Source organism: Syngnathus typhle, linkage group LG18 (assembly GCF_033458585.1).
Source record: "Syngnathus typhle isolate RoL2023-S1 ecotype Sweden linkage group LG18, RoL_Styp_1.0, whole genome shotgun sequence".
In the NCBI taxonomy this organism is placed as follows: domain Eukaryota; kingdom Metazoa; phylum Chordata; class Actinopteri; order Syngnathiformes; family Syngnathidae; genus Syngnathus; species Syngnathus typhle.
In genome coordinates, this window is record NC_083755.1 from 7,426,785 (window position 1) to 7,451,449 (window position 24,665).

At 47.9% G+C, this 24,665-nt stretch overlaps 1 protein-coding gene across 1 annotated transcript; it reads right to left on the minus strand.

Annotated features, from left to right (window-relative positions):
- Nucleotides 1-1,212: 1,212 nt before the first annotated feature.
- Nucleotides 1,213-23,606, minus strand: atrnl1b (attractin-like 1b). The gene is made up of 29 exons (XM_061264199.1): nt 22,704-23,606; nt 22,360-22,443; nt 21,953-22,066; nt 21,733-21,861; nt 21,446-21,654; nt 21,203-21,377; nt 21,049-21,136; nt 20,726-20,987; nt 20,465-20,648; nt 20,231-20,385; nt 20,038-20,122; nt 19,751-19,965; nt 19,481-19,599; nt 19,191-19,323; nt 18,929-19,116; nt 18,201-18,414; nt 17,875-18,066; nt 16,426-16,650; nt 16,188-16,325; nt 15,986-16,079; nt 12,042-12,094; nt 10,789-10,883; nt 10,516-10,594; nt 9,264-9,421; nt 8,146-8,207; nt 6,868-6,946; nt 4,704-4,814; nt 2,586-2,700; nt 1,213-2,516 (listed from the first exon to the last, which is right to left on the minus strand). Exons 1-29 carry the CDS (start codon nt 22,919-22,921, stop codon nt 2,392-2,394), a joined length of 4,098 nt encoding a protein of 1,365 aa, XP_061120183.1. The 5' UTR covers nt 22,922-23,606; the 3' UTR covers nt 1,213-2,391.
- Nucleotides 23,607-24,665: the final 1,059 nt, after the last annotated feature.

Genomic DNA, 24,665 nt, shown 5'->3' on the forward strand with positions numbered 1-24,665 from the left:
CACATTGGGATCTCTTCAGTGGCATTCGGGAGCGCAGATAAATCAGCCCCAAATTGAGTCCATCTAATAAAAAATAAATACAACTTTATAAACCCCTCGATAAGTTGATTAGATGATGACCTTTAAGAGCTGTAACTTTTCTTCTGAAGCAACAAAGTAGTGATGCAAGCTGTGAGCTGGATAGAAAAAGTCAACACACCCCTCTTCAAAATATTTTTCTTTTTTTTTTCCAAAAGGAAATATTTTTAATAGTCATCTCTGCTGTGCGAGATGGAGGACAAGAGTGTGACACCTCCCTGTTGCAAAAAGCCGGGATCGTTTGCAGCGCAAGCAAACCGTCGGCGATAAGCGGCAGATGCCAATCACGGCACAGATGGAAACCCGAGGGCTGCTGCCACCCAAAAAAAATAAAAAATCTCTAAAACAGTGTAGATGTAATTATGATATGGAAAAGGTAGTGAGGCAAAGTGTCACATAAAAGCTGCTTCCATTTTTTTGCTTGTCAGGCAGCAAGTGTCCACATTTCTGCAGCAAAGCACGATGGGTGAATTTTTTGGGCTAGCTTAATGAGCACTGTCGTTCAATTTGGGGTTGCTACACTGTACTCGAGGGTACTGTGAGGAGGGCTTTTTTTTTTTTTCCGCCCCATAGCTCTTCGTAAATCCCAATACAGCAAGGTGGACAAGCCATTAAAAGCTCAAATGTGGCTCAGGTACAAAAGTCCAATCGTGTGCTTGGCTTGTCCCAAGATGGGATTTCTGTGAGTCCAATTGACAGATTGAATGTTCTCGCTCATCAGGAGTGACTCAGCCTCTATTTCTCCTTTTGGCCTCATCCAAAACTGTCCGATGATGTCATTTTCGGGAACAGTCTGGCAGACGACGCACTTTCATTTAGCAAGGACAACGTGAGGTCACTTTATACAAGGAGGATAAAATTGAGATCTTGAGATCCAAAATGTTGTTTCGGACTCTTAACGAGTGAAGAGTATTTAAAAATAAAAAGGAGACGCGGAAGGCCGACCTTCATGTGGACTGTAATTCTCAATGATTTAAACAGCCGCCATTGTTACCTTCAAGGTGGTCGCGTCTTTTCGCTACTTTTAGTGGAATTACACAAAAGTAACTCACCCGGGGGCTGCTATTGTCACACGATGACAATGCAAAAAAAGAAAACACTTCCATCCCGTGACAGAAAAGGTGATGGAAACACTTGACATTTATCTTGTCTTTTTTTAATATTCAATCATGTCAATCATTCTTAAAATACATTGATAATTACCGACAGGCAGTCTCTAGCATCGCTTGCTTTTTTGTTTTTCCTCTCCTCCCTCCACTCTCTCCTTTTTGTTTCCAGCAAGACCCTGATTCCTGTGTAATGACACCGTCAGAGGATCACACTACAAAGACACACAATTAGGAACAGGTTAGCTTACTTAATCTGAGTTTAAGAGATGTAACAGAATGACCATTTTAGCCACCACAATGCCCGGAAGGGGGGGAGGGTGGTTTTAAAAAAACCAACAAACTGTGTTTTAAAAAAACAACAAACTATCAAAAAATTTTTTCAATGTGCTATTACACAGGAATCGTGTTAAATATCAAAACATCAACAGAAAGGCTCTTTTTCTTCTTCACAATTGCGTGGTAAATATACGTAGTAAGGGATAAATGAAAATATCTGGCCCAATCTGTCATAGAAAGCGGACAAACGACGGGAAATATCAAGAGAAGAGAGTGACAAAAGACTCAAACAGCTTTGAAAATCGGGCCGTCCGCGTTACAAAAAAGGGGGACGGACGGCGGGATCAAGTCATACAAAAAAAAACAAAGTCAGCCAGAAGCAGAAGGTCCGCGCTTCGAGTGCATGACGTCGCCTCGTGTCCCAAAAAGCGACCCGACGACATTTTCCAGTCTTAAATGCTAAACGAGACACGTCGGAGTGTGCGGGATTTCCTTCAGGCAGCAAACGAGAGGAGCTTATAGCACCGTGAAACACTTGTGGCCGTGCATAAACAAAAATAAAGGAAGAAGAAGAATCGGGCAGCATGTAACAGGCCAGCTTTAAATCAACTGCATAGCGATTAACGGGTTTTTTTTTTTTTCGACTCATGCCGAGCAAAAGGAACGTGGAGGTATTGAAACACAAACAAAGTCAAACTTGAAAAAAAAAAAATCCTCCGTTTGCAGCTCTTCGGTCCTGCGGGGGTGTCAAAGTCCTTCGACGCAGGGAAAGTCAAGGGGGGTGGTGTTGAGATGGGCTTCTTCATTTCCGTCCCCGCGCAAGTCGAGCGTCACGGCCAAATTGGCTATATTCCGCGTCGACGTCTGCCGGCGAGGGAACGACGTCCGCCGGGAATCGGCGACGGTACGGGACCGCCGAAGACGGCGCTCAGACGCAGGTGCCCTGGTGTGTCGGCGCCAGGGCCTTGCGGTTCTTCAGGCCCAGCGACTTCTCCTTGAAATCCGACGGCTTCTGCTGGGAAACGTCGATCAGTGCGCTGGCGACGATCAGGCCTGAAAGAAAAAAATAAAATAATCGTTAAAAAGCTGTTTCACTCTTTGACCTGGTCCAAGTTGAGCTACCTGACTGGCCCGGCGGAGGCAAGCGGGTTGGTCCCGACGGCAGCCGCATCAAGACGGTCAACACGGCAGCTTTGCCTCCGGAGCACGGCTCCATGGCGACGGGTTTTGGCGCGCCCTGTCCAGGAGAAAAATCAAAAGCGCGTCAACAAAGCGAAACCTTTCGGCCCAAGCAGACAGTCAAATGTCAAAGACTTTAATTGGTCACACAGCGGCGACGACGACGACACAACAACAAAAATGGCGATGACACCCGGCTGACAGTCGGCGCGTTGTGAAAAGCAACACTTAGAGCCACAAAAAGTGAGGCGTGAAAAACATGTCATCCTTACAACGAACGTCAAGAGGTTTTCAGCGCTATGTTTGGGAGAAATTGGGGAGTAATAACACGTCTGACCACAATTGACTTCTTTGTGTCTGCCAGCCTGCCAATTGTGATGTGAGGCGGACGCTCCGAAACACGGGAATGCGTGCTCAGGGACTAATTCCTTTCGAGTGGATTTATTCCTTTGGGTATACTCGGGCCAACTCTTCATTTCAATACTTTTTTGCAAGACTTTATTGTAACTGTCCACTTTGGGTTTTATCCTCATAATATCCAGAAAGTCCTTAAAATGATCAATTATGGTCTTTATTTTTCTGAAAGGTTATCGGAGGACTAAAATGGCCTCGAGAGCAAAACGGTTGTGAGCAATAGTCATGAAGCACACGGCGATGAATAAAGTCAAAAGGCATGTCAAGCATTTTTGTCACGGAAGATGAACGCGCGATTCACACGAGGCGATTAGGTCACGTGACCAGAGGAAAACATTAGCGTGCATCGGCTTGTCAGACGGCTTCACGGGCACTCAGGTGATCCCCGCTAATGAGTAGCTACAAAAATAAAAACAGGGCGAATGTTCTCGTGCTAATCTAAGGATAAATCGGCCGCATTCCGTTGCTTACACGCGAGACGTCATTACAGACAACAAACATATTTCGCTTCTATCTGGAGACCAAAACAAAAGCCTTAAATAGGAGTCGAGTCGTCAAATGCAAATAGGCGCTCGGTAAAATGGGTTGTCGGTGTCCTCTTTGACATCGACGAACGAGTATTTCCAACAGTTAAGTGACGCCAGATGCTGAGCAATTAGGCTCGGGGAGAAACAAAAACAAAAACAAAAAAAAAAAGCTTTATGTTGATAAGGGTTCACCTTCAGCTGCTGCCAAACGATGCTCATAAAAGAAGCGAATTGGCCGTTTCACTTGACTCAGCATTCTTTAAAATGAGTCCAAATCATAACGCGTATGATTGGAAAGCAATCACGTGCGGGAGTTGACATTTCAGATTTGTTCTCAAGTGCTGGCAACATCTTTCAAAAGACAGTCCGCCATTTTCTTTTTGGTTCACGCTGCATCTTGTGAGGGTCAACAAACAGGAGGAGGCTGGATTTATTTATTTTTTTTGGTTTTTTTATCTTTTCCACAACAGCTTGGGAGAGCGTTTAGCGCAAATTGTCTCCGGTGGCCGCAAATCTTTTTTTCCTTAATGCGCTCTGACAAACAAACACTTTTGCCAGGCGTCCAAAAAAGGGACGGACACAAAGTCGCGGAACTAATTAGGCCATAATTAATTTTACGCTCACAAATAGCTTGCAATGTTTGTTTTCTTTCTCTCTCTGCGCTGTCCTTCACGACAACGGCCGGCGTAATGGGCGGCGAGAGGCGCTCAGCAATGCACTAATGGCTAATGTAGTGGCTCCTCGCCGGTTGCCACAGCGATTTTATTTCTCTCAGCGGCAGGTGACAGAGGCGGGCGGGCAGGCGGGCGGCCTTGGCTGAGGAAACACTGTTGCTCCTCCGATGTCAATTTGAGCAAGGAGCTCCCTTTTATTGCTTCCAGCTATGCTTTTATCCCCAATGACATTGAGCCCAACCGCCCGCCCGCCCGGTGCCTTACTTCTTTCAACATTTCTTTTTCTGTTTCGTGATGTCTTTGAATGATTGGAAGGAAGGTCACATGATTTGTTTTGGCTTTACACTTCCAAAGACAAACTCTGCAAAGATAACCTTCATGTATTGTGCAGACACTTCATTTGAAACTATTATTTTTAAAAAACAATGATTTGATTCATCACTTACGTCAGCCATGGGCGGCAGCATCTCCGTTTGCTCGCCTCCTCTGGCGTCCAGCACGACGGCCGCCGAAGCAAAAGGACGACTGGCCATTTGTTGACGCTCCCTCATGAGTTGCTAGAAGGGAGAAAAAAAAATGCAAATAAAGAATAGCAAAAAAACAAATGCACACAAAAAATGATCTGTGTGTATCGAAAAGTAAAGAAGATGGATTCTCCTCCCGTGTGTTGAAACTTTAAGCCGCCGCATTGCCGCATCTTCTAGCCACATCGCTTCTAGAAATAAAAGCCGGCGGGCTCAGCCGAAGGTCAACAACGAGGAAATTTGCCCTTCTCCCAGAGATAAAGCCAGCGGGCGGGCCTTTTGGACCAATGTTTTTTCTTATGTCCTTCTTGTTGTTGTAATTTCCAACACCGAGGCTTCAAATCCAAAATCATCCATCCTAAATGTCAGATAGCCACAATGTTATTTATCACGTCGCGAGGTTCATTTAAAGCCACAAAGCGGCCAGGAGGGGAAGCAAAGTCGTCGGGCGATGCCGTAAAAACGCGCTGGGGCAATACAATCGGACCAGATTCCAGAAATGAATAACTTAAGTCGACGACAAAAGGCCAGAACCGAATGGCTAAAAGCAATTAACGAGCGATTTTGTGGAGAACACAAGCTGGAGCCTTTCATTGGTGCGATAAGCGAGCGCACGGGCCGCATTAATATGCAATTTGATTTCATTTGGCCAGCGAGCGCGGGAATTATCTGGCCTGCCCAAGAACGGCCGTGCCCTCCTTTCAGGAAAACACGCCGACCCTCCTCGGAGACTTCAGCGGGTCACTTTGGGCTTTTTTTTCTTTTCTTTCTTGCGTCACAGTGTGCTCCCGCAGGCCCGCATCCGTTTGGGCAAAAATTGGGCAAGCACGAGTAGGTTAGAAAAAATAAATAAAAATATTCAAGTGGTGCTCACATTTCACAGCGATAAGACGTATCTTGAGAATTCTTTGCTTTCAGGTAGGGAACCAAAAGAGTGAAATTCTTATCAGGTGTCTTAAGAGGAAATGAGTCCAACTCAAATCCTTGAGCCCGCAAGTCATTTTTCTAAGTTGAGGAATTAGCAAAGGGTAATCGTATTAAAACGATGCATGAGGTGTTGATTGAGCTCTTGGAGGGGAGCCGTCTTTTCAGTGGAGAAGAGAATCAACGTGGTCAAAAAGTCACACGGGCGCAAAGTATAAAAGCTCATTATCCCATCCAGCGGGCTCCATTCAAACTAAGTGCGTGCAAAGTACACATTTGCATAATTGACACTCGCACGTACTTGTGGAAGCACTTTTGCATTTTCAACCTGCAGCCTTGCAAAATACTGGTGCAAAGACGACCGGCTTGAAGTACAAAAATGCAAATGTAAAAATATTTATTTGAATGCAGCAAAGTGTGCAGATTTGACATCAAAGTCAGGTTTTTTTTTTTAATGTAGGAAATTTAAAAAAAAATAAAACTAATTAGATACTAATAGTTTTTTTTTAACAAATTAAAACTAATAAAAAATCAAATGAAATACTAACAAAGAAATAAAAACTAATTCTGAGGAAAATTCAGGGTCATTATTTGACCTCACATTTTAGAACTTGGATGTTTACTGTAAAAAAACAAAACAATAAGTGGGGCGTAAACACAAAGTTCGACACTGGCTCCAAACACGTTGCGTAAAACATCTTTGACCGTATGCCGCCGTCTCGCGAAGCAAAATGTCAGCGCCCCCACCGACCGGGTCAGCGCCGACGTCCTGCTCTGTGGCATTTACAGCTGTTGTCGCTTCTTACCTTTGTCCCCGCTCGTGATCCAACACCCGTCACGTGACCTCCATGCAAATTACACAAACGAGGCGAAAAGAAAAACCTCATCGCATCCATAATAGGTGAACTTTGATTCTGCTGAACTGTTTATTTTGACACGGGAGCCGAAGGGCAGTGACCAACATCGACCGAGGTTCCAAAAAAAAAAAAAATGACAGCGGCCCATCTGCACGCAATCATTATTTCCCCCCCCCCACTTTAATTCTTTAGACTGGCACCATTCTCAGTCAGGATTTAAATTCATGGATCAATTAGTGGCGCTTGCCGATGATCAATGTCAGCCCTTGTCAAATTAGTCCTGGTTGAATTTGGAGGGCACTTACCTCTCGGCGCCGCGACGCCCAGCAGGTCTGCTTGATTTTCCACACCACGGCTGCCACCAGCAGAAGCGACAGGAAACAACTGCAAGGAGACAAAAATGTTACCATTGAAAATATTTTCCTCGCTGCATATTGATCGAAGCATAATTGCTGAATCAGCCAGTTCATCTGGGATGTTCCGCCCCATGGTATTGCTCGTTAAGAAGCTAATTGGTGAGTCTCTAAATCACGTGTCGACACTAATGTCCAAGTTACACGGCAATGTGAGTCCACGGGGACAAAGATAATCTACTTCCTGTAATTCGAGCAACAAGCCCTCGTCTTCGGGGGCCGTCATCTGCTTTCAGCTCGGACGCATTACCGATTCGGACCCGATGAACTCGCGGTTGATATTGTAACCCGAGCGGGCTATCGGGGAGATGTACGGCCGGGATGGGCGTGACCGTGAGAACCGGCGACGGGCGATGAAACGTGATCGCCCTGGCAAGGACGACAAGCGAGCGGGGTGAAGAGAAAAGGTGAAATCCGCTGGAAGCGACGGGAAACATCAAACTGCGTCTCGTCACGTTTTGCAGCGTGGGAATGCTTTCGCTCTCTTGAATAAAATAATACGGTATCACCATTGCCTTGCGTCACTTTAAAGATAAGCAGCGATGATATTCAAATGCGGCGAGGGATCGAGTACAAACGCAAAATGCAAACAAAACAATCTTTCTCTTCGGTAAGATAAGCGGCAGCAATTCGAAACCGAAAAGCGCAAAAATATTTGTATCGTATTTTTGCTATAAATAGACCAAAAGTATTTTGCATCCATTAATACGATTTGCAAACGAATTCTTTCTTCCATATGGGAGTGAATATATCTCTTTGGCAAGTTTCCTTTGCCGGAATGCCCGAGTCGGGTTGTAATTGGAGCCGGCGGACGCGTCCGATATCTGGCTAGCAGCTTAGCGGGTGATGGACAGGCGCCTCGGGCGACCTGACAGCCACGTACATAATATGCGAGTCCGTCACACAACAAGCTCACCTTACACATTCACGCTTTTTTTTTTTTTTTAGCTAGAAATGAGTCGTGATTTAGGAGCGTTTTAAAGACCTCATGAAACGATTACTGTCAATTCGTTTCGATTTACTGCCCGGGTGAGACAAGACGTCCGTGAGGTGCAGTCGGTTGACTGTTAAACAGGTGGAGGAAAAAGAAAAGAAAATCAATGACATTAACTAAGCAAATAAAGACGAGCAGATAAACAGCGAGACGCTAATCCAAAATACGAGACTCACCTGAAAAAGGTCACAAAGAACTGCACCAGGTCCATGATGCTGTTGTGTTGAGAAAAGGAAATCTGGTGGGGCAAAAATCACAAGAGGGTCAGAAGTGAATCTGTTCCAATACTTTTGCTCATTGATGGAGCAGAAGATTTGCTGTTGGAGTTCATAATTGTTATTATTCCTTTCTGGGGAGGGAGGGGGGTGACAATGGCGGCTGTGTGACAAGTCATATCATGGTGATACATGATTATCTAGCGCAGACGCTTGTGCCCCGAAAACGACAACAGCGGCCTGATGCCTTGGGGGCAAGATTGCGCAACAGTTGCGCGAGGAGAATCATTTGCCGTGGCACGAGGATAATACAAATATTTAGGTGACGATGGTCAGACGGAGTCAATTTGAAGACCTTAAAAAAATGGAAAAAATAAATGAATGCAAAAAAAAAAACAATGGAGCGGGATGAGATGCGCTGCGATACCGCTAAGATTCTCTAATAACGAGTCCCGATGGTCTGGATGGGGGTCAAGGTCATACGTTTGGGGTTAATTCGCTTTCAGGACGGATCAATGCAATTGTTTGAGGGGAAAAAAATTTGGAATCGAGCGCTCTGGCAACAATTCCTCTGGCTCTGCAAAATACCTTGTTGCGCTTTTTTCCAAATCAATTAGCAGACTTGGCCCTTTGGAAGGCTTTGAATTGGATTTTATTTGGTGCACGGAAACGAGAGACCTTCTCCCATTCTCCCAGCGGCTTTAACAACTCAGGCCGCTCCATAAATAAGCTGTTGTTTGCCAGGGAATTTAATAGAAAACTATTATTGGAACACCTCGATGGATGAGGTGACCCCGTTAAGGTCCAACAATCTACCCGGCAACAGAGAGGGCGGCGACAATCAATACAACAGGAGACTAAATAATTTGCAAAAAGAAACTTTGCGATATTTAATTACGCATGTCGGAAAACTATTTTGATCTGCCAAAAAATAAAAATAAAAAATGAGCGGTTGTGTTCGACCTCACTTCATTACAACAGGATTTGTTCCAAAGGCTAGCGCAGCATAAACGTTTTATCTGCACAAATTGGATTGCTCCAAGGTCGCCAAGCAAGAAAAAAAAAAAAAAAGCCCTTACCTGAATCTTGACGGGCCACGAAAAGTTACTGACGTAGACATAAAAGGTGATGTTGGGGTTGGTCCTGAAGGTAAACTTCTCACAGGAGAAGCTGTCGCCGTATTCCTTGATGTTGTTCTTGGACACGATGGGCACCTCCTCGCCCGAGATGGTGCCGGCTGTAGGCCCCGAGAGTGCACAATTAGACATTTCAGACATCTTTTGTCTTTCCAAGAGTAGCAAAGGAAGCAAATGTGAGCAATTTAATAATCCATCCGAATCTAAAACCGATTAAACAAATCCATTTGACATCTATTGAATTGTCATTTGGTAGCCACGCCGGTGTCGACGGCCTCGTCGCGTTGACATTCCAACCCGCCGGCGGGAAATAAAAGAAAGGCAAAATCACAGCTTGAGTGCGGCGACGTGCGTTGTGTTTATCTTAATTGAAATCGCCCTCCTGCGCCGCCCAAAGGCGCTCCAGGCTCTTGTCAATTGTGGAGAAGATCGGCCGTGACTTCGCAGACAAAATATATTTGGTGAAGGAGTGAATGTGAGGGGGGGGGGGGCACCTAACTTCAAATATTAATAACAGCACGCTGAAAAAGGTGAAGGTGGCTGCAGAGGAGCATGTTTTTTTTAGCGGTGGTCAGGTGGCGAGAGAGAAAGTGGCGTCGGGCGGGCTCGGCTGGAGGAGGAACGAAGGGCAGGAGATAAACACACCAGAGCTGGACGTCTGCAGTGTCCTTGCTTGTCTTTACGCCAGCGTCCCGCAATATCCGCCAGACGTCTCACAATAAAACGCAGCGCATTTTTCTCAGCTTTAATTTAAGCTATCGGGTACTCGCAGAAGCTGCGGATGCCCGACGCGCCGATACTTTAGGCAACGACCAGAACAAATCTGCTCATTCCTCCTCGGCAGTAGTTGGCGCTATGCTGCAACATTTGCATTTTTAAAATGTGGCCTAGCACATTGTCAAATAAAGCGGCCTCGCCGTCTCTGGCTCGCTCCTGACCGCAAATGTTTTACATTGACATGTAAACCACGGTTAATTGAGTTTTATATTTGAATGGCAGTTAATATTAAAAAATGAGATGCATCGGTGCCACTGACATTTACGACCCCTTCCTTTATGGCTGTTAAAATTAAGAGAGTGTTTTATTATTTTCAAGCTATTATAACCCAAGCGGCTAACGTCTGTGTTGAATTCAAACGTTGCTTGATGGGCAAAGTTTTGAGTTTTCCCAGTACTACGTTATTTGAAGTATATACCTGTCGATCCCACGGACCAGGTGACATTGAGGTTGAAGTTGTTGGAGGCATTAATGAACATTTCCAAGTTCTTGTTGGCCTTTGGATGAGAAACAAAATGGATAAGAAATCAGGCAAAAAAGGGAACATGAATCAGAAGGTCCCGTTGTGTTCTCGATAAGCCGAGAATACATTTGGAGCTGCGAGTCACCGAGTCGTCATGGATGGCAACATCAAATGACATCGGGGGCGGCCGAATAGGACTGAGTCACTTGTCGACTGGCTTTGCGTTACCTGCTCGGGCGAGGCCATGAAGTTGATGGCCGTGTAGTGGTTATCGTCTTCTTGGATGAGACTGAAGGTGAAGTGGTAGTCGATGAGTAGATTGTCTGTTGGAGAAATGACCGAGACGCGTTATTAAAAACCTCGTGGCGTCGCCTCTACGAAGAGAAATTTGCAAAACTGAAAATATCCCAAAAATGGTTCAGAGCGGGAGTCTGACTGATGAACACTACGTGAAATCAAAACTTGATTGTAATCATTAGATGCAATCAGGGTGTCCAATTTTCTCATCAATTAACAGCAGGCTCCAAAACTCAATGATTAATAAATACAGACAGAATTTTGTCATTGTTTGCTACATGAATACATTGAAGATCTTTTTCATATATATATATATTTTTTTTTTTTACCACTGCTATTTTTCACAATCATGTCCAATTTAAATCAATTCGGTCTTGACCAAATGATTTGATTTAGGTGTGCAAAAACGAGACAAACACAATGCCATCTTGCGCTCGGGTGTGGCCTCGGCGTGTTCCGTCCGGTAACAGAGAGGTCGGGAGCAAGTGTCGGTGATGCGGGGAGCTTAAAACAGGCCCGGGGCTTGAACTTCTCGTCTTCTCATTGAGCTCGGCGTCACGCGATGGCATTTCAAAAGGGGACAAAAGCTTGGCCGAAGCTCTGTTGTCTGAAGAGTGTGACGCGAGAGAGGGGGGGTGTAGATTTATATAAGATGCACCGTGAAGGGCAGCGGCTCGAGCACATCAACGTACAAAGTGACACCATTTGGGTCACCTTTTGTTTTCCCCCCCGAGGCCATTGTTGTATGGTGTTCCACAGGGCTCTGTTTTAGGGCTTCTTTTATTTGTACTCTGAATGGTTTTGCTCACCCTGAGTTCGCTTTTAGGCAAACCACTAAAAGTCTTAGATATGCGCTTTCAATGTGATGAGTCATCCTCTAAGGGCATAACAATAACGTGGCCCGTGATGTAAGCAAGTGTGACACGTCGGCTCGAAAACGAGCGGAGAAGTAGGTGGGCGACTGAGTGCCCCCCCCCCCCTCGATTAGCTCAGATCGCTCACTCCTCGTGATGCGCTTGACATTTTCACGGCAAGTCATTCTGTCAGCGAGCAAGCGCGGCGGGTGGCAAAGCGCTAAGACGGCCCATCTGCCGCCGGCCGGCCGGCCTTCAAGTAAAGACGGCGGTGGAAAGAGCCAAGACGACGCGGCTGGGAATAATCAAGTGCGGTGGAAATGTACTCACAGTAACAGGTTCCCCTGAGTGGATTGCCAAGGTAACGGTTTTCCGAGTCACACCTGCACAGAAGAAAGGAGAATGGAGAGCCCAGATGATTGCTGAGCACTTAGCCTCTGCTGCACTCACCACTTTGGAATTTGATCAAAATTAACACGGTGACAAGAAATCCTACTGAACGGAAAAATAATCCGCCATGTGCCAATCCGGGTGTTTTTTTCTTTTTTTTTTTCCAACGGAATTGCACAGTATGTAAATGATTATATTTTGGGGATGCAAGCTGCCGACGGCGACACAAACGTTGTTTTGCATCATGCGACAACGCGGATGTTGCCGTTTGATAAGCGCAAGCAGGCGGCAAACATCTTTGCGGGGCTCCGAGCAAAACTGACTTTCATCTGCCGTTTTGGACTCGGCTCAAAAAAAAAAAAAAAGAAAAGTTGAGTCATACAAACTTAAGCGGTTGGGATATTCTAAACTGAAAAGATAGTGACAGAAATTCCAAAGTCGAGGGCGTCGGCCAATCATTCTCCGGCAAATAAATTGGACTTCTCGAGCTGAAACAAAAATATCTCCGGATGCACTTCTGCAGTGCATTCTGGAAACACAATAAGCGTGCAATTAACATATGGGCCCGCGTGAAATGACTCTAAAGCCGGGGCCAATTAATCTACCAACGCCACTAATGAGGGTCCTAACTCGAGGGGCTAAAATTAAAACGGGCGGTGAGGAGGAAAATAAAGAGTTGCCGGAGTGGCTGGCGTTTGCCTCCGAGCCATTGTTGTCATTTGACAGACGTTGTGGTTTTCGAGTCCCGCCGGCGGCGGCATCTCGCGACAAAACAGACGCACACACCATCTGAACGGCAAAGATGGAAAGCGGCATGACTAAACAGCGTCCGGCCTTTAGTCTGTCTGCGAGGACGCGAGCGATGACAGCAGTACTTGTGAGCTTTGATTGCTATCAGGGCGAGAATGTCAGATCGTTTGAATCACGCTATGAATCACCGGCCGTCCTTTTTTGGCTGTTTGGGAAAGGAAGTGATGAACCACTGCAAGCAAACTCTATTTTGGACGTTTTCAACGGAGTCATCCGTCAGAATGAATCGTATGTTTACTCCAGTGAATCATAGCGTATTCCCCTTCAAGAGAATCGAATCATAATTCGATTCAACCGAATCTTTCCTTTCGTGAATCGTACTGTATTTCCATTCGAGAAAGTCGGATCAGATTTGAGCGAATCCTAATTCGATTCAACCGAATCGTGTCTTTTGTTTTGCAAGTTTGAACGAATCGGTTGGGTTGTTTTCGGAGCGACTCCCCGAAACCAAGGGCGAGCGCGAGAGAAAACAAATATGCAGAGCCTCAATGATGAGCGGGAACATATGGCGGGCTTCATTATGATGTGTTGTGCTTCACCTGCCCCCCCCCACCACCACCACCACCTACGCATGGCATGGCTCCTTCCATCTACACAAGCTTTTCATTTAATGTACATTCAGAAGTCATGACCGTGACATAACGACATTTTGACCTCCTATTATGATTATTATTATTACTACATAGCATCCACGTGCGCCGCAATGTGCTAAGAGAGCGTTGGAGCTTGCGAATCTCCATTACGGCCGCGCATCGGGGTGTCACGGAGCTTCTATTTTATGCGCGCTAAGGACGATAAGGCGCAATCAAAGGGTCATAGAGGAGATTGCGTGCGGGAGGGCGGCCCGCTGAGCCGCAAAGGCGACGCTCCGTTACTACCACAAAGGTGGCACTTATGAAGCATTAAGGGCAACGTCGCTCGTATTTCCATCGAGCGTACGAACCACTTGGCTACTCGACATTCACGAAATTCGAACCGGTTCGGTGTTGGTTATTTCGGGCGCAGAGTTTGACATTGTGAACACAAGCGGCTTTTAATTTGTTATGCTGCCCCCCCCATTTGCTTGTCGGTAGCTTTTAGCGGCCAAATGACAAATAGGAACGGATGCACGGCGTGGAACTAAATGCATGCTTTCAGAGTATTAAGTGACATGATCGACATCATATCCAAGCGGCCGAGCTACTAAAAGGTCAAGCGAGCGTCTGGCTGGCTGTTTAACAGGGAAGGGAAAAAAAGACGCCGCCACACGCTTTTGTGCGACGGACAAATATGTGTGTGGGGGGGAATGGATTGCGCAACTCTTATCTTAATTTCATCTCCGCCTGCACGAACGCGCACGCGCTCCGTCGTTACCTTGTATCTTAATTTAATCACGGCAAGTCGGAGCTGAAGGCACATGAAAACACCACTTTTTTTTTTTTGTACTCATGGCGGCATCTATTGTTTACAAAAAAAACTCCATCCTGCGCTAATGTACCCTCACTTCGTTAGGGCGTCCATTACGCCGAGGCCCCTAATGGCGTTCGGCGCATGCATGCGTGAACACGCGTGCAAAAAGATACAGGTTAATTTTCCCTTTGTTTAAGGGGCACTTCTGAGAAGAAGCTCACAAGGGCGGCTGGTGCACAGAGGAGGGGGGGGGGGGGGCGAGCGCACTGATTACAGGTAATGAGATACCGGCAATGACATCACCAAACAGCACACCAAGCCAACTGCTAATCAATATAGCAATTTGATTAGAGTGGAAACGGGTCATTACTTGAGCGTGCTAATGCTTGAAGGTGAAAATGCATTTGGATTTTCAAGATTAGATACCTTCGCAACACTTTGCCACCAAATAACGCTGCTTGATAATCAGCGCCTTAATCCGATTGGGCAGAAATGGGACTGCGAATTGGGAAGGGAAGGCTGGGGGGCATCCGCGTGTTCTCTGTTCCTGGCTTAATTTTAATTTGATAATCAGTAATGGGCAGGAGGAAGCGTCCCAAATCTGGTAGGTGGGCAGATCCCGCCCGCCTCCAAATGGCTGGCGATTGGCCTGCTGGTGTCTGGTCTGCTTGGTCATTTGGAGCAAGGGACATTTTTCAGTTCATTTGTGGCTTGCTTGTATTTTGTTCCAATAGAAAAACACACCATGGAGCGAATCGTTTGAATCGGCAAAATGAATCAAATGACTCTCCGACACTTTGCAAAACGCAGGAGTCTGCATTTTTTGCAGATTTTCTCCAAACAAGCCGAATTTGATCACATTGTATGAATTTGCATGAGCCGGTAAAAAGCCCTCGGCATCCATTTTGCTTACAAGTTGGAAAGCGGACGGCTAAGTGGGGATGGTCCTCCTACAGCTTGGGGGGAGAATTGACCCTGTCAGCAGTAATCATGCTGGAGGTGCACTTTCTGATCAACGCCACACTCCAGTTTTCGCTTTTCCAGCACGAAGGAAAAAAAAAAAAAAAGAATCCAACTTGGAAGGGCAGCTGATCTCTTAAGGTCAGACCATCACCGCTTATGACTGAGCCATAAAAAATAAAATAAAAGTCTTGAGTCACAATTAGATGCAAATGAAGCCGAGAGGTTCCGCTTCCAATACGAGTGCTGCTCTTGTCGCTTTCAACTTTGGTGATGCAATTAGGAGGAAAAGGTGAGTGAAAGTCAGCGGGCCTTAATGTGATCCAAATCCCATTAATTCCCCCCTAATGTGTGGATGCTTATCTGGAGTGTCCTCCTTCTGACTTCTCCTTGACGCCAATAATGAGTCGGCGGAACGCGAGCGGCCGACAGTTACGTTTGAACGTTAGGGTTAAAAAAAAACAAAAAAAACCCGCTGACCTCCATTTAGTGATTTGTTTTGATGTGGCTCTATTCATCACGCCGTCTGATTTCATTAAAAGAAAAACCTGCAGGGCAGATTTGCAAATTTCAAACAGAAATACGGCGTCATTAATCATGAGGGAAATTCGGAGTGTTCTGAACTCCTGTTTCCGCTTTCGTGATGTTTCCGGTAGCTGAATGATTTTTGGAAAGAGCAATCATGATTGTGTTGATAAGCAAGTGTGTGTGTGTGTGTTACTCACAGCTGGCACTGGTCCCCTTTGATGCCCTTGGTGGTGCAGAAGCACTTGCCAGTTAGCACCTGGCACATATTCGCATGGCCATTGCACTTGCAGGCTGGATGGGGACGGATGGAGAGAACATGGAAAAGAGTAGAAGAGAGCCACACGTCAACAACAATAATCAACTCAATCATAAACTACCCCACAACGATATAAGACTCACCTTGGCATTTGCCGCCGTTGGTAGGGTCGCCGTGGTAACCGACCATGCAGGTCTGACAGTGAACGCCGGTGGTCAGGTTGCGGCACTGCTCGCACACGCTGCCGTTGGTGCACGTGCTGTGGCCGTTGCACTGACACGCTGCGTGTTCAAAGATGGACTCGGTTCAATATTTTGGACATGACAAGTGTAGGCGGCGGAGAGTCGATAACGCCAGCCCGACGGGAAGCGGCTTCCTCACCGGGGCAGTGAATGAAGGACCACTCGTAGCCTTTGTCTTTGGGGCAGACGGCGGGCTCCAGGCTCATGTCGTGGGACTGGCCCTGCTTGGCCGGCCTCTTCATGGGACCCCGGTACGAGCCCTCGGTGCAGAGCCCCTTGCCCGTGCTGCTGGGGTCGGCGCACCAGCCGCACTCGGGCTGCTCCAGGCACTGGCCGCACGTCCGCAGACCCGAGCAGTTCTGGGCTGAGGAACAAAAAGACGTTTGAACCCGGCAGGTGCAATTCAAAAGGATTCCTGCTAAACGTTTAGCAGGTCACCTTGACGCCAACATCTGCATTGAGAAGTGGGGCTGCATTGTGAGAGGATTTCATTCTGTGGGATTTCTCAGCCTCGGACAGATTAAGGTGCTTTCAAGTGCTGGATGGCGAGGCATTAACGCGTTATCTGTTAAGCTGTCAGAACAACAGATGTGAGAGCAGATACAAGAAGTCTTTTGGTTTTTAACGATGAGGGGGAGAAAAAAAAAAAGGAAAGGCGTTGAAGTAGCACCTTCAGCCTGAGCTGGAGAAGGCTTCGATCCACCGGACGTTTAATTGCTGGACGAGTCGAGCGGTTGCCACTTTGGCCGCCAGACGAAAAAGCACAAATGTCGCCGCCATCTTCGAGAGGTAGACATTGACTGAGTGCTTTTTTTTTTTCGTTCTGTTCTTTTAATGTCTCTTTATGTCAAACAAATCTCCAGCTAGTCTGCTAATGGATGTGTCGCCATGACAACACACGGCCATTTAATTGTGTTGTGACGAGCGAGCGGAGGGCTTTACGTGGCAGACGGCGCAGGGACGAGGCCGTCCGTCTAAGCGCGACGGATGAAGAGGTTTTTATTTTATTTTTTTAAATCCAAAACACACACACACACACACACGCTTACACAAAAAGCATGCCGGAATCAATAAGAAACACAACCACGCGCAACCTCAGCACAGATTTTGACAGGTAAATCAATTCCGGCAAGCAAGTGAATCCCGTGCTCGGAGCCGCTGCATAAATTGGACGGCAAGTTTGACAAGGTTGCAAAATTGAAATCTTTTATGGCTGAGACGTACAATCGTCTCATCTATTGCTTTGACTGGATCCGCTGTATCGTAACATTCTCGACTGCATGTCAATTTAGCCTCCGTCACCTTCTCCTCACGGCCTTCAATAAACTTCTCAAAGGCCGCAATCGGCAGAGTCAATTTGCGGCCACGAGGGAAATCAAACGGCGAGAGGGATGCTCCACCCGACTAATTGGGCATAACGACGGCCCCAAAACACTTCTCAAACCCAATCACAAAACGCTGGAGTTAGTTTCCTTTTTCTTGTCCGCTGTCTTGAGCACTGACGGGGCAAGCAACAAGAATATATTTACAGGGGCTGGGAATTGAGCCCTGCGGAACTCCTATTTTGTTTTCGGGGTGGGGCGCTTACCCAGGCACTCTCCCGTCTGCCACTCCAGACATTGGCCGTAAGGGAAGGAGATGACATAGGCGGTGGAGTCCACGCAGCGCTGGGCGCTGCTGCACCACATGCACTCCATGGCCTGGCCGGTGCAGTTGGCGCAGGTGGTGTGCAGCGAGCACGGCTTCTTGCAGGGCAGGCGCGAGCTCTGATTGGGGTTTCCTGCAAGAAAGAAAATTGGCCCAAATGCATTTATTTCACAGTTGACTCATCGATCAAGATTGTTGCCGATTGATCTGAGGAACAATTAGCGATTCGTCGACAAATTCGGGGGCTTTTGAGTCGATGACACTCACCCGTGGCTTTTTCGCAAATGAGGCCGTGCGCCGTGGCGGTGCACGGGTTGGCCCTGAGGCCCGACACTTGCGGTTCTTCCAGGTAGGCGCAGAAACCAGAGTCGCTGGGCTCGCCAGGCAGCCAGCGCAGGCTGGTGTTGGTGAAAGGTGACATGTCCTCCCAGCCCCAGTACGACACGTTGATCTTCCTCAGGCCCACCCAAGGCGACAAGCGCTGAGGGACACAAGGGATATTTAACACCTCAACGCCTCCACCCGCCCGACGATATTTAGAAGGCGGATAACCGCCGTGACTGTGCTGCTCTGTTGCATCGTTTAAAAATACATTCATTCAGAGGACTGCGAATGTCATTTAAAAAAAAAAAAAAAAAAAAAGGCAGGAGAAATAATTTCACAGATGATTTCTCCACTTGCCTTCCGGGCTTGAATCTCAAATGTAAAAGGGGAGGGGCAGGGTGGGTGTCAGGCTTGCGGACTGACAACAAACAACATCCCGAGGACTTGCGACAAGCAGAACCGAGTTTAAATCAGCACAGGGATGTGATAGGGGGAGCATTAATCAGGAGAATTTGTACAATTTTTGCCGAAGGACAAAAACAGATTTATGAGTATTTATCTGGGAGACTGTCTCTGTTTAATTGATAATCCAGACTGGGCATGCTGAAGGTGTGGAATACAAAAAGCATCCTGGGAAATGTTGAGGCTTTTTCCAACCACTCGGTACCTACCTTGTCCAGCCGCTGCAGCTTCTTCAGCTCGTCCAGAACAAAGTCCACCTGCTTGGCGGTGGTGAGCGAGGCGATGTTGCCCTGGAGATTCTTGCAGTAGTGCTTGGCGTTGTCGTAGCTCTCGCGGCTGGAGTTGATCCGCAGGCAGGCCTCGCCCACTTGACTCCAGCCCTCGCTGCATTGTTGTGCTGACAAAAAAAAAAAAAAAGGAAAATATCACATTTCCACCACACCTCCTCATGCTTTGAACTCGGTGTCTTACCGGGCAGAGCGTGGCACTCGGACTGGCTCTGGTCCCACTGACAGTTGAGGTTGAGCGAGCAGCTCTTGCAGTTGGCCAGCTTGCTGCACACCCGCTCGTTGCGCACGGGGCAGGCGGTGAAGTTCCGCACGTTCTGAGATGAGACGAGGAACACAGAAGACGTCAGGGGCGTTAAACCAAAGTTCAAAAAGCTGAGGGGCACTTTATAACTTCTTGTTAGGTACTATTGAGTAAAGAGGAGCCTGGACAAAAGAAAATGGCGCTCTGGCGCCCCCTGTGGGTAGACTCACAAGAGTACAGTTGGTGTGCGCGGAGATGCACTTCTTGTCGTCGCACCACTGGCATCCGTTGGTGTTTGCCGTGCAGCTGGTGCAATCCGAGAAGCGGTAGCAGAGCTCGTCCACGGTAGCTGAAGAGATGAGATTTAATTTTTTGTGATTAATTTAAATTAAATATGCCGTTTGAATTACTAGAAGTTGACTCATTGTGATACTTATATTAACTACAATTAAAAATATGACCTGCATGATTGACAATTCAAGTCTGGACTCGATCCCCACCTGGTTTTGGAGGACAAAAAGGGGCGGGGCTGATGCTGCCCGTGCTCATGCCGGCTTCCCAGGGCAGGCAGCGGCCTTTGCTCCAGATGCAGCGCACGCCCGGGCCGGCCTGAGCGCAGCCCTCCTCTGTGGGGAAAGCTCGGCAACTGGGCGGCCGATACACCAGCACGTCGTTGAGCAGGACGCCGGAGAAGCCGCCGAAGATGAACATGGACCTGGTGAGGGAAAGGCGGGTCGGGTCAGGTCGGGCGGCGCGTCCTTCCGCTGTCGGAGGTTCCGCGACTCACCCGTTGCCGACCACGGCGGAGTGTCCGAAGCGGTTGACGTCCCTGTGCAGGTCGGGCTTGGGCAGGGTCCTCCACTCGTCGCACGCTGAGAAGAAACAACATGGAAGGGAAGATATTAGGCTGCCGTGATAATAATATATTCCAGATTTATAAAAAAAAAAAAAAAAAATTTCATCATATAGCGATCCTATACCGATGTCATACGCCAGGAAGTCGGCCGAGAAGCACTTGGCGCCGTTGCTTAGCGACGTATCGTTATGCGTGTTGCCGCCGAAGATCAGCAGGGTGCCGCTGAGGAGCACGGCCGAGTGGAGGTAGCGGGGGGAGCTGCTTTCTCGCAGGATGAACCTGCGGCGGCGGCGGCGGCAATGTTCAAGATCGACACATGGGATTTGACCAAATTGATGAGCCTGACAAAAAAGCGCACCATGTGCGCGTGTTGACGTCGTAGCGGTAGAGGTCGTCCACCAGACCAAACTTGCTGGCCGGCAGCGCCTTGTAGCCTCCGTGGACAAAAACGCTGCCGCTGGCTTGATAATAGGTGCTGGTGTGGCCGTAACCGCCTTGCGGAATGGCACCTTTCGTCTCCGGCACCATCCAAGTGTTGGTTCCTCGGAAATGCAAATTGAACGGTTTTTAGATTTCTACTGACATCAGCTGTTTTGAAAATGTCAGCAGGAGGACTCACTCAGATTATACTCCTGGACGTTGCTGATGTAGCTGTATAGGGGCGAGTAGCCGAAGATGACTAGCATGACCGCCTCGCCGCTGTTCAGGACGACGCAGTGCGCCGCGTGACCTTCCACCGCGTACATGTGCACCTGAGCGGGCGAGCCCGCCACGGGATACTTGCGCTGCCACGCTCGGGCGGGGATGTTGAACACCCACAGCTCGTCCGTCACGTTGGCCCAGCCGGACTCCAGTTTCCCGCCGAACATGAAGATGTCCTCCTGAGCACGGGAAAAGACGTGTGAGGCGACGTGAGACTCCACATGGATTGTTAGTGGTTACCTGGTAGGAGGCGAGCGAGTGGCTGTATCTGGGCACGGGGCCGTTGCTGACCGGCACCGTATTCCAAACGCCGCTCTCCAGGTTGTAGCTGTGAGGAAATCATAAGTTTAGCAGAAGATGCAGAAGATTACCCAAGTGTTCAGGCGCGCCTTACTTGAGGATCATCTGGAAGGAGGTGACGTTAAAGGTGTAGCCGCCCACCACCCACATGACCTTGTCCTGCACCACGGCCCTGTGGGAAGCTCGGCCCAGAGAGGTCCCGAAGGGCTTGACGCTGGGCAACACCCAGAACGACTCGGTGGACGGCACGCTGAGCGAGCAGTCCGGACCTGGGAGGGTTCCGAAAGTCACCGCGTTACGTTCGGCTTCCGTCACTCGCGTCTTGCGCTGTTCTCACCTTGCCAGCTGTCGTTGCAAACGCACAGCTTCTCGCCGGTGAGGTCGCAGTAGCCGCGGTCGGGGCTGCCGCAGTTGTTGCGGCAGTACGGGATGTCGCAGGCTTCCCCCTTCCAATACTTGTCGCACTCGCAGTACACGCGGCTGGCCGCCGAATTGCCCGGCGTGCATTTCCCGTGGCCCGAGCAGTTGCTGGGACACGAGTTGATCCTGGATGGAAGCGTTACGGCGTCAAGCCAATTGCGCATGGACAATAAAGTGTGCGTTCGAGTCGAGCGGCGCGCTCACGAGTAAAATATTTCGAATCCCGTCAAGTTGTAGGCGGCGTCGCTGAAGAAGTGCAGCAGTGCATAGCCCGACGTCGTCTCCACTTCGGGAACAGTTTCGTTCCCGCGCACCTCGGGTACGATGAGGCCGCTGTGAACCAAAACACAAAGTCAGCTATCGTTTTGGAGTATCGGTGTCGTTATGTTGGAGCATTTTTAGGAGTACGGGTATAGCTCCTCACCTGAAAACGGCAACCAGGGGAGCGTATACGGAGTCTCCATCATAAATGTACATGTGGTCCCAGCTGCATTCCGTCGCAAAGTGATTGAAGCGTAAGCGAAGCACGGCGTTCGGGCTGTTAGCAAAACAGAGCAAATTTAGCTTTTTGACATTGACGTCTGCTTACCGAGAGCGAGTTGGAATCGCCTGAATATTTCACCCAATGTCACAGCGAAAAGGTAAATGCACTGCAGCAAGTACACGACAGTACAAATGCAATTCTTGGCGGTTGCCGTGGCAACTCAAGAGGAGGTGCAGGTTCAGCAAAGTCTGCACGTCTCTCTGAATCACGGCCAATTATGACCGAGCCGTTTCAAATAGATACATTCCGTCCAGGTGGATTCGTAAACATGAATCGGAGTTACTCACTAGGCCTCGATCAGCCAGGTGCACTTTGTTTTGTACTTGTAGTTGATCGGACCGTCCGTCAGGAAGCCCGAGGGCTCGCTCAACCTGAAAAGGAAAAACACAGGAGGGGAGCAGATTAGATTCAACTCAACAAATAGTGCCTGTATTATTTTGAAGAAAAAATCAATAAAAAAGTAGGTTGTTACAGGATGCGCATCCTGCGTGACAAAAATAAATCATCCCAGTGGCACTGATGGGACACGCCGAAAAGTCCCAACAACAACTTCAATTGCATTTTAAGTATTGATGCATGCAATATTCAATGCTGTGAGAAATAATAGGTCAGTTTATTTTGACAGACTTACTTAAACCTGCCCTGGCAATGCTGGCATTGGTCTCCCACCCAGCCTGGCTCGCACATGCACGACCCGTTGAGACATTTCCCGAACAGGCACGGCTTGTCACAGGCTTTAGGTGGCGAGGCGTGGGCGAACACGAGCAAGTGGACCACAACCCAAACCCCCAGCAAGTATCTTCCATAGGGTAGTTGAGCCAAACATCCATTTTTCCATCCGAGATCCATTTTGGGAGAAAATTGCAACAGTGCTTCAAGTGGGACTAAAAAAGTTCTGCATATTGAAACTGCATGCAAGGCATTTGGAGCAATCGCTAGTTTGCACAATCGGGTCGTAACACTCTTTTACCCGAGAGCTAATGCATCATCTGTTAGCCCGTTTAGCTGATCCGCAGCGTCCCAGCATTGATTCATGACCGCTCTCCTTTTTTTTCCCCCTGGCTCTCTCGCTCTCTCTCTCTTTCAAATCGCAGCCATTTTTAACGCGTCAACAATCCTCAAGACAACCAGCAGGGAGTCGCAACACGCCGCGATCCCTTCCACAAGCCTCCGCAACGGAGCCAGACGGGAACGTGCACGGGAGAACAAAGGCTCGAAGCCCCCGGAACCAGTGCGAGGGCTGAGGCCGCCAACATGGATGTGGAGGTCCGGGGAGGAGGAGGCGGAGGATGAGGCTGTACTGTCACCGACTGGAACAGTGGAAGCGGGGTTAGGGGAGCACTTGGAGCACTTGTTTGAGCCTGCTTGCGCCGCCCTTCGCCCCGATCGGCGACTTGGCCTCCGCGGTGTGTTATTTTACTCCAAAATTAGAAAGTTTCCAGGAAAAAAACAGCGTTGTAGCGGTCTAAATATGACAATAATTGGCAGCGAACGCGACTCCCGACAGTTCCTCAGGTTGGAGTAAACCAAACAATATCTGCGCATGTGCAATAGAGGACTCCCATTTAAAGGGACAGACCCTTTTTCTGGGGGGGGGGCGTGTCTTTTATGTAAACAAAACATTATTTTACTACCTTTTATTTCGATGTCGTGTGTTTTTATCTTTATGTACTACATTGATACCAGAAATAAACTCAAATAAGAATCATTTCTTACAACATTTAGACGTACCATGTTTTGCGCATGCGCACTAGCTCCAAAATGATTCTTTTATTCTCACCATAAGATGGCAGTGCCAAACAATATTTTAAAGAAGCTGCAAAGCTTTATTAAATATTGTATGGACTTAACTATATCTGTGTGGAAAGTGCCAATGTAAAGATGCTATGGAGTATTTTCATGATTTCATGTTTATTTGTCCTGCAGAGTAATAGTGTAAATGCTTCTTTATCCCACTTAGCTTAAAGTCAGCGTTGCAAATGTTGAAATTGTAATTTAAATACATAAAAATGTCATGAGATATACAAGCCACTTAAGTACCCCTCCCTATTTTCCAGCAGGGTTAACCAAACGCCGCACCGCACGCTCGTCGCATCTCCACAAGGTGTTTGCCTGTGCGCTTTTGCTCTCCCTGTTCCCCAAACAACGTGGAGGCGGCCAAAAGAAGCCGACTCACTTGACGTTGGAAATTCCCAGACGTAACAGTCAGCCCAGGCACCAGATTAGATGAAAATGTCCAAATGAAAGGCTGAGGAGGCGGCAGGGTTAGGAGGGTCTTTTCTTTTCCACCAACTTGGCGGAGGCCCAAGAATTGACGAGGGTTCAATTTGGAGTTGATTCAGTGACCTCTGACCTGTGATTCACTGGAGAGGAATGCTCTTTATGTGACTGTCGCGAGCAGGAAGAAAAAGGCTGAACCTTCTTAAAAGATGCACTTTTTTTTTTTGCTCCTTCGTGGACAAACTAACAAGTAATTGTAAATCATGGTCTGTATTTAAAAAAAAAAAAAAAAGATCTCCTGAGACTCAACGCCACCCAAGCAGCTTGAGCTCTTCCAGAAGGTCTGTTGCACTCCAGGAATTCCCCTAGCTGG

Excerpts from the sequence above, each read along its gene's own strand:
- atrnl1b (XM_061264199.1), bottom strand. The coding sequence starts at position 22,921 with ATGGATCTCGGATGGAAAAATGGATGTTTGGCTCAACTACCCTATGGA. Across the intron at positions 18,415-18,928 it reads AGCTGCAGCGGCTGGACAAG|CGCTTGTCGCCTTGGGTGGG; the intron begins GTAGGTACCGAG and ends TGTGTCCCTCAG. Across the intron at positions 16,080-16,187 it reads CAACGGCGGCAAATGCCAAG|CCTGCAAGTGCAATGGCCAT; the intron begins GTGAGTCTTATA and ends GTCCCCATCCAG.